The 9448-nt window shown below is 43.7% G+C and overlaps 1 protein-coding gene across 2 annotated transcripts; it reads left to right on the plus strand.

The window, feature by feature from the left end:
- The first annotated feature begins 830 nt into the window (after positions 1–830).
- IFT27 (intraflagellar transport 27) lies at positions 831–8084 on the plus strand. Of its 2 annotated transcripts, none has more exons than XM_059817084.1 (7): positions 831–900; positions 4272–4351; positions 5405–5464; positions 6135–6194; positions 7148–7265; positions 7579–7688; positions 7902–8084. In XM_059817084.1, exons 1-7 carry the CDS (start codon positions 867–869, stop codon positions 7998–8000), a joined length of 561 nt encoding a protein of 186 aa, XP_059673067.1. In that variant the 5' UTR covers positions 831–866; the 3' UTR covers positions 8001–8084. The 2 variants fall into 2 exon arrangements, with proteins under 2 accessions (XP_059673067.1, XP_059673068.1); XM_059817085.1 differs by having other exon boundaries at positions 4275–4351.
- The last annotated feature ends 1364 nt before the right edge of the window (positions 8085–9448 follow it).

Genomic DNA, 9448 nt, shown 5'->3' on the forward strand with positions numbered 1-9448 from the left:
CCGGCGACAGGACATAATCCCCCGCCCTCTCCTTCAGCGGGCCCCACACCTCCTGCCCCACGGCCGGACCCACACCTCAGCCTGCATGACGCACATCCGCCCGCCAATAACAGCCAAACGTGCGCGCGAGACTCCCCCGCCGTTACTCGTCCGCGCGCGCGCAGAAGAGTCCGCGCGGGGCGGGTGAGGGGAATAGCGCGTCCCCGCTCCAACGGAAAGGAGAGGCGGGGCGGCGGCGGGGGAGAAAGATGAGCGTCCGGTTGCGCGCATGCGCAGGAAGGCACTCAGCCAGGCGTGAGGGTGAGGAGGCTTCTGCACTGAAGATCCCATTCCGTGGGAAAGGGCCTAAGCAGGAAATGGCGGCTTCTCACTCTCACTTGTCTTTTCCCTCTTCGGTGCTGCCGCGCCCCTGTTACATAGTTCTTCGCCCGTAACTTTATTATTTTCTGTCCTGTCCCCAGTGGGTTAATTTCGGCTACGTGGTACGGTCCTCTGTGTTCTACCCAATCACAAGTCGGCTCCTGGCAACGTAATTAGCTGCTGGGCAGAAACTCGTCCATTGTCCCCGTAACACCACGGCGCCACCCGCTGAGCGCGCTGCCCCGCCTTAGAGACTAGAAGGGGCGGGGAGTCGGGTTTCAATGACAGGACGCTTGGTGGGCGGGAAAAGACAAGAGAACCAATAACAACTCGGGTAGCATCGATGAGCAGAGCTCACAGCCAACCGAGCTGGGCGGGCGGTCACCTCCTGAAGGAGGCGGGGCGTTCGGTTGCTAGGGCCGCGCTGTTGCTAAGGCCGCGGCAGAGCGCCGTGGTGGCAGCCGCTGCCCTCCTGGCCCGCCGCCGCCTTCCCCCGGGCCGGAGCGATGGTGAGGCTCGCTGCCAAGTGCCTACTGGCAGGTGAGTCCGCCCCGTCCGGTCCCATCCGCCCGTAGGGGCCTAGATCGGGCTCCGTGGGGTGGGGCGAGGCCAGCAGCGGGGCGGCGACGGGGGACCCCCGGGCAGGCGGTGGCAGGCCGCGCCGGCTGGCGGCCTGGCTTCTCTCAGCCCCTCGTCGAGGGGTCGCCCCGACGGCGAAGAGGTGGGGAAGGAGGCGACGGGAGAGGAGTGAGGACCGCAGCTCCCTCGGGACGGCAAGGGTGGAAATCCCGTTTGTTGTTACCTACCCCGTATCCTCTCCCTCCCACGACATGGGGAGAATCAAGAGCTGTGTTCAGGGAGGGTGTGAAGCGTAGCTGGACCAGCTGAAATGCAAGGGCAGGATCTGAAAAAAAGAAAGATAGAAAAAAAAAAGAGTATTTCTACAGTGTGGAAAGGTGGGCTGAGGATGGGGAAAGTGTGAAGGGAGCAGGGTAGACAGCTGAGTCCTGCCTCTTGTGGGAGGCTCGCTTTGTGCTGGAGGAAAAATTCATGTCAGAAATTGGGTTGATTCTGAGAGTGTGATGGAAAGGTAGAGCCTCAGCAAAGAGTAGAAGGATGAAGCATGTGCACTTCATAGAGGCATCTTTTTCCCCAAGCAAACTGGACGTTAACCTGAAAAAAAAGTGAGCTGAACACACCGATTTATTTAGTTGGAATGGATTATGGAGGTGTTGAAAGTAACTACAGCTGACTGTTAACACTGTGGGAAGAAAACTTTTTCTTTTTTTTTCCCTCCCTCTACAATGAAGCTCTGCAGCCTCAGCCACAAGCACAAATCCATGAAACCTTTGTGTGCAGACAACTCCCAGGTTTAACTCTTTGCTCCAAACGTGTTTTCTTTCATCCAGAATAAAATGTTTGCCTTTTTTTAACCTCAGAAGCAGTTAACCATCAACTCGGACAAAGCCAGGTGTGATCTTTGACAAATGCAGAAGAATTAATCTCCCTCGTGCCTCTGTTGATAGTTACTGTGGACAGCATATGTGTCTTGCCTGTCTTCTGGATTTGAAACTTGCACATTGTTGCCAATTTGGAAGTTTCCAGGTCCCAATACATAGGCTTTGCTTAAGTGTATTCAAGTTTTGTTGTTTAGTGTTACCAAAGGCCAATTCCATGACCATTTTAAATTCACATAGGTTTTCTTTGGATGATCGGTTAGGTGCTTAATCCTAATTGGGTCTGGAGCTGCCTTTTTAATTCTGTTCACAACACAAACAACAGGAGGGTCCTGTCCCATATGTAGTGCTCCGAAGTGCTACAGTAATATCCATGTATTATTAAAAATAATAAATTAATGAAGTAGACCAGGCAAAATAACTTCTCTCTTGCAGAAGAGACCAATATAGTGAAAGAGACATAAGAGATGAGTAACCACAACAACCTAAAGGGAACCAGAAAATGCAATTACGTAGGTAGGAGCAAAAACATCAGAGATGGAACAGGGAACTCTTGTGTACCTAAGGAAATGGTTATGAAGAATAGAGTGGCTCACAGTATTGGGATCTGCACCAAGGTCAAAGAGAACAAGGGAAAAGGGCTTTTATTAGCAAAAGAGAGACTATCAACTTGACAATAGAAAGTGATTCCTGTGTTATCTCAAGGGTAATTTACAGACACACAGTAAAAGATATTGTTTTTTGAGCTTACTATGGAGACACTATGGAAAGGTTTTCATTGTAGAAAGATAGTTGGCAGTAGCAGGCTTTTTAGAAACACACTACAGATTCTGGCAGAGTAACAGAAATATGGATGGAATAAATACTATGGGATGCAGTACTGGCAGATGAAAGCAAACTAAGTGAAAAGGGCAAGGAAACTTATTTTGAGAAAGTGTAGTGATGTAATGGGCTAAGAGGATGGCGAAGAATAAGAAGAGGGAAAGAACAAATGGGGCTGTCAAATTGGAGAAAGGCAACACATTAGTTAAGAATTTGTACCAGATGATGCCTGCAGTTTGGAGCAATGTATACTTCTCTGTCTCATTTTACAAAGATGGATCTAATTGTCTATTGAAATACAGAATAGCTTCCACTCAGAACAGAGTGTTGTCTTCAGCACAAGCTTGAACTGATCAGGGAACAAACAAGCTGACTTACCAGATTTTCCTGTCTAAATATTATGAGCCCAACTCATCTCAAAGTAAGCAAGCATGCTAAAAATGTTTAAACAAGAACTACATTTGGTTAATGCATCTAGGAGCAATTGTCACTATCCAAACACCCTTCATCCTCTATAATATTATGCGAGCAGATAGCTTTCCCAATTTCCTTCAAAACACCATCTAGGAAGCTGTAATAGGGTCAAAATACACCCCTTTCTGGGTTTATTAACAACATGACATAAAAGACATGTATTCCAGGCTTGGCTGTCATGAGTGTTTCTTTAAGGGTAAAGCTACCACCACTGAAGTATTTAATTTGTGGTTCCTGTCCTTTGAACTATCCAGGCTAGTGAGACAGTATGTGAAGAGGATAAGCTCTTTGGGAACACTAGAGTCTTTGTTTTGCAAGGATTATGATATTTTTCATGGAGTGATAGGGGCATATGTGAATTCTGCAGTTCTCTGCCATTGCTTTGGATCTTATGGAGTTTTGCAACACCAGGCCAAAGCAGGCAGCTGCCAGGTTTGCCTGAAGTGTTGTGCAAGCCATACCAGAAAGCCTTGGCTCTAGAAGAGCAAAACCTAAAGCCCCTTGATTTTCCTTCCGTATAGGGATGAATCAGCAGGCTCTTTCTCTCCAGCCAAGTCATGTTTGCTTCTGTTACGCCCAGGATGCAACTAATGAGCCCCCAGCAGCATTGAGTCAGCAAGAGTTGCTCTCTTAGCAGGGGCAGCAGGAAGAGTTCATTGAGGACTGTTATGAGCTTAAGCAACTTTGTAGTATATAAATGACCTGTCTCTTCCCTAAACTCAGTATATGACAAGGATTTGAATCTGGGGAAATGGGTAATCTAAGGAAAGGAAATAGTCTCCTATGCAGCCCAGTCTCCCTTATCACATTGTGTTTTTCTCTACATGATAACATACCTGGGAAATTTTAATTCTTAGGTAAAGGCTATAGGGTAGACATGAATTTTAAACAAACAGCAGTTCCATCATGATCTGGGGGCCCTTTACCGTCATTCATAGAGCAGAAATCTGATGTCAGCACCAGTATGCATAATGGCAATATTCATTTCCTCACATGGGTATTACGTTTTAGATAGTTTTGTGCTTCTTGTGACAGTTATCTTGCCTGTATTCAGAGTTATAGCATCCAAGCTCTTATGGCACGTGATAGTAACAGAACTGAGGGAAAATAAGATTCTCTAAGATGAAACAAAAATCTTTTATGTTTTTGGTTTTGCAGGAGATCCAGCTGTGGGGAAGACTGCTTTAGCCCAGATGTTCCGAAATGATGGGGCTCATTTTCAGAAGAACTACACACTGGTAAGCATACAACAGGCTCAAACTGCTATTCAACATTTTTCTAAGTTGCATTAGAAAACTAAGAAGGTCTAGAACAAAATAAATAATATGATTCTAAGTTGAGGCATTCAAGGTGGGGTCTTACAGGGTTTTCTTTCTCTTACACCCTAGATTGTGAAGAGAAACCATTTAATATTCTGTAAGTCTTTACACTATGTGGGTGCTGGTTTTGAAACTTAATGCAGAGTAATTTAGTTAATTTTATAATTTTCCTGCAGAACCAATGTTTTCACAAGCTTTTGTGGTGTTAGAGAGCTTCCCCCTTTAGGAAAAAGCATTGATGAAGGAGAAAGCTTTTAATTCCATCTATTAAATGTGCATGTGGACAGTGCGCTTATCACTATGCAAACATGAAGATGTGCTGCACAGCCCCAAGATAATTATAATCTACAGAAACTGTTCCCAGATGAAGAGGATACAGTTTGCAGTCTTTCAGTGTGAGAATCAATGGTGATGACTAATCAGAAGCAGGATAAAAATAAAAGTAAATATAAGTAAAGTAAAAAAAGGGAAATATGAGTGAGGAGAAAAAACCCCTAAAATATGTTTATTCATTGAAATAAAGATGGAAACCAGGAGTTAAGGATAGAAATAGAGCAAACAAACAAGCTACAAAGCAGAATGAGATAAAAGGTGAAAGAGGCACAAATAACCTCAGTCCCATATGTTAGCTGGTCACATGGTTGGTGCAAAATGTTCTAAGGTGTGCTTTAGAGCAGCAATGTGATAGTGAAGGTAGCCCTGCAGATTTCAGCTAATACCCTTAGTTGTATATAAGCAAATCTCTGGACATTGGTTCTTCTCTGTCTTTTTCCCTCATCAGAGCAAATCTACGTGGCTTTGACATGTAGGTGGGTGTATGTTACCACAGCTATGAGGAGTTCCCAGCAGTCTATGTTTGATGGGATTGTAATGATTCACAAGAATTGCCTCAATCCTATGCATAGTTGGTATGCAGTCGGACAGGCTCTTAAAAACTCTTCTGATCCTTGTTTTCTTGATTCTTCTTGACAGACAACGGGCATAGAACTGTTGGTGAAGGCTGTATCAGTTCCAGAGACAAGTGATAGTGTGGTGAGTTTTTCTGTGACATAAATTGGGTCAGAAAGAGACATCCAGAGCTCAAACCTCACTTCAGTCTCATTCTGGTGGAAGATCACTCTGCATGTTCGTAAGGCCATTAAGTTGCATTAAGGAAATGAGGCTGATCATGTACAATTGCTGATATTCCAGGGTTAGTTTAATATTAAAAATGTAAGTTTTATATACTTGTATCCAACATAATATTTTAAACCAAAGCTGTTGCCAGCTTTGTTAGGATTCTGTTCTGTCCTTTAGCGCATTCAGGTTTAGTTCATGTTTCTTAGAACTACAGAAGCTGGAACTTATCTGTTATTTTTCCTTAATGCCCTATACTCCCACTAGTGGAATGTGGACCATGTGTATAATTTTGTGTAATAGTGCAGGTTAGTGTCCCACTCCACATATTCTGTTTCCTGTATGGATGGAAACCAGACTTGGGACCTTGGAGGCAACTATTTTATTGATTATACATGAAAAATAGCTGGTTTTTTTCTCATACTATCTGAACTGGAGTATTCTCAGTGCGGGGAGCCTGTCCCTTAAGGACACAACACTGCTGTACTGACCGAAATGCAGGAGTTACAAGTTCCAGTATTTACTTTCAAAACCTTTCCCTACACTACATCTTTCCTGAGAGCCTTCTTTATGCTTCCACTTTCAGGAATTCTTCATTTTTGACTCTGCAGGAAAAGATCTTTTTTCTGAAATGCTGGAGAAACTGGTAAGTCTTACGTAACAGTCCTCTTCTTCCGCAGAAGTGGTTTTGCTTTGAAGATCTGAACTCCCCAGTCTGGCAGATGTAGCAAACTTTGTGTTTAGTGTAAATGGGAGCAATTACCTCAGTTGCCAATGCATCTTGTTCTACCTCTCTAAAATTTGTAGAAGTACTAGAAGAAATACTTTCCAGAGGAATGCAGGCAGATAGTAATTCAGTTTTCTTACAAAAGAAATAGGGATGTTTAACTGAGAATCACTGTGTACTGTTAGTTAAAGTTATTTCTGTTTCTTAGAAAAACATGTCTTTTGCTGCTACTCCAACAGTGGGGGTTTCACATGTTATAGTGATGCGTTTGATCCAACAGGACTCGTTCTTGTCCTTGAGCATAATACTGCCCTTGATTTTTTTCCTTCATGCATTTGTGTCCTTACCTGTACAGTTCTCTATTGTGTTTTCTTATTTTGAGATGTAGGATCAATTAACTGATGTAACGTTTCATAAGATGGCTAAGTCAACCTAACGGTTCATTGCTCTACAAAAGGCAATTCCACTTTTGCCCTTGCACTAGGTCTGGTTTGCAAGGGACCCTTCTAGAAGCTGGGTCAGCTTCTCAAACTGGAAGAAAACCTTTCTACTTTTTTCTGTAAGATTAATTTTGTGCTAATTCAGCATGAAGAATCAGTTCCCCAAGGATCATATGAGTGTCAGAGCTGATACAAGTAAAGGAGGAGGACTGTGCAGACAGGAATGGGGGAAGAGAGCAAGACCACCTCTTCCAGTGCCAGGTATTCATTTAGTCAGCTCAGCTGAAATGTGAAACCTCAGCCAGGGCATAGGATTCCTGTATATTAGGCTTTTTATTTTTGTCTTAGCATCTGTGTTTGCAGTACTTACAGACTGGCTGTTGACCACATCAGTTTCATTAGAGCTGACAATGTTCCTTTCTTGCTGTGCAGTGGGAGCAACCCAATGTCCTGTGCCTTGTGTATGATGTCACTAATGAGCAATCTTTCAACAACTGTGCCAAGTGGTTGGAGAAGCTGAGGGCTCAAGCAGCTGGAGTGCACATCCCAGGTAAGAAATGGGTGAGATTCTTGTTAGCTGCTCCCCTCTTGTATGACAGCAGTTGTTCCCACTGAGATGTGGCATAGAGCATTTATTTTAAGCCAGGGGCAGGCATGGCTTCCTCCAACTCATTTGCTTTTATCACAAAGCAGATAAGGCATAAATATGTTTCCTTAGTGGAACCTTTTCTAGGTAGTTGTAGACTGTTCTCCACACCTCCAACTTTTTCAGCTACTTCTACAAATGTTCTAGCATTTATTGCTAACAAGCCAGCATTTCTATGTTGTTGTTTTTCCTTTGTTTCATGGGTTTTTTTCTGTAGGTGTCTTAGTGGGAAATAAAACAGACCTGGTTGGTCGTCGAGTTGTGGAGCAGAAACAAGCACAGGAGTGGGCTGAGAAACATGGCCTGGAATACTGTGAGATGTCAGTTGTGAGTATCTGCTCCTTTCACCATCTGTGGAAGTGGGTGTTTGTAAAGTTATCGTCCCTTTCAGGTAAAGAAAGATAATTGGGGGGGCAGTTTTCCACTTGTTTGTCATCTAACTCACCCTCAGTTTTAGTCTGTCTTTTGTAAAGCAGTTAGAGCAGAAATATTCAAATGCTTATTCCATCTGTCATTCACAACTTTCTTATTTCTTTACAGAAGGAGATGAAAAATTTTGAGGCCCCTTTCCACATGCTGGCAAAGTTATTCCACCAACTGTACAAAGAGAAAGTGGAAACTTTTCATTCACTAGCTTGAGGGCCATGACTGGGATGACTTATTTATCCTCTAAGCTACTTCTAGTGACCAGAATCCTGCAGGATGGAATACAGAGAGAAGAAAAGAGATGAGCTATTTGCTTCTTCATGGTCATCTTCTGGTAATTCAAAATAAACTAGAAATAAGGAAGTGGAAAGACACTCTTCTGAAGTTGCTACCTCAGCGTTCCTTTCATGTCCTCTAACTTGGTTCTCTGCTCACTGAAAGTCTGCTAGGTTGGAGGAGGTGGGGAGTAAAGGGGAGGGCAGAATGGAAATTGCCAGCTTTTTGCTTTGATATCGTCTTGTCTCTTGTCTGAACAGACTTCCTGCTGCTACAAGCAAGGATTTAGAGGTTTGGAGAAGGAGAGAGAAAGCTGACAGGATGTTTTTCAACTTAAGCAACCCAGCCTTGATACGTATGTTGCAGGGCAGGACTGATTTGGCCCTGCCGCTTGAAAAGCATTTTTGGTAGGAGGCCTATGCCCTAAAATCAATGCATGGAGACTGAGGTGTTTGGGGATCAAGCTGGATTTAGGTGTGTTTCTAGGAGTGCCCAAAGTTTGAAGCCTGTTTTAACAGTGTTACCCTTATCAGTTGTAGGACTGATATGGTGATGACTAGTATGTGTTTCTGACTTCTAGAATCTGGTTCTTTTCTTCAACGTGGCTCACTTTCACTGCCTGGTAGGAACTCTCTTGCATCTGTACTACTGTCACTTGGTAACGCAGTGCCCTCTGCTGGTCCCAGGTCACAAGATTTCTCAAGAAGCTACCTCTCTTGAAGCAAGCAGGACTTCCTACAGGCACATCCAAATTTGCTTATCTGCAAAATGGGGTCAGATAGCAAGAATACCTCTTTTATTCTAGGGATGAGACCAAAATTTTTAACAAATTCTCTTTCCTTCTTCATGCATTTGTCATCTTACGTGTTTTTGTGTCATTTTTGTCAGCTGAACTTGGCAATACCATGTTCTCATTAGGTTCAGTTCTCAATCCCTTACTAGAATCAGAGTCCTCTTTGTTGTTAAACTTTCCATGCTTGTCCTTGAATTTCAGATTAAAGACTACAATTCTGATGTCACTAGTGGAAACAGGACTCAGGAAATGAAAGACAACCTGGCTAAGTTACTCTGACTCAGCCATGTCTGACTGGGAGTTTCATATCAGAAAGGGTAAAAGCCTAGAGAGAACTGCTTTTTTGTGTGGGGTAGTGATGTTGCATGTGTGAGAGTCTATTTGCTAACGCAGTATGTGAAAGGATCCATGGTAAGGTACTGCCTTGTAACTGAGCCTAACAGTGAGGAGTTCAAAACTGTAACCTTTCTCTTCTCCCAGATTATGTTAGCCTCCCTTGGGTAAGGGAAGTTGAATTTCGTAGAGAGTAAGCACTGACTGATTTTTCAGGCAGGCTTTTCAGGAATCTGTGTTTCAAGACTTTTATATGTGC

This window comes from Gavia stellata, chromosome 4 (genome assembly GCF_030936135.1).
Source record: "Gavia stellata isolate bGavSte3 chromosome 4, bGavSte3.hap2, whole genome shotgun sequence".
Classification (NCBI taxonomy): domain Eukaryota; kingdom Metazoa; phylum Chordata; class Aves; order Gaviiformes; family Gaviidae; genus Gavia; species Gavia stellata.

Excerpts from the sequence above, each read along its gene's own strand:
- IFT27 (XM_059817084.1), top strand. The coding sequence starts at position 867 with ATGGTGAGGCTCGCTGCCAAGTGCCTACTGGCAG. Across the intron at positions 4,352-5,404 it reads TTCAGAAGAACTACACACTG|ACAACGGGCATAGAACTGTT; the intron begins GTAAGCATACAA and ends TCTTCTTGACAG. Across the intron at positions 7,266-7,578 it reads AGCTGGAGTGCACATCCCAG|GTGTCTTAGTGGGAAATAAA; the intron begins GTAAGAAATGGG and ends TTTTTTCTGTAG.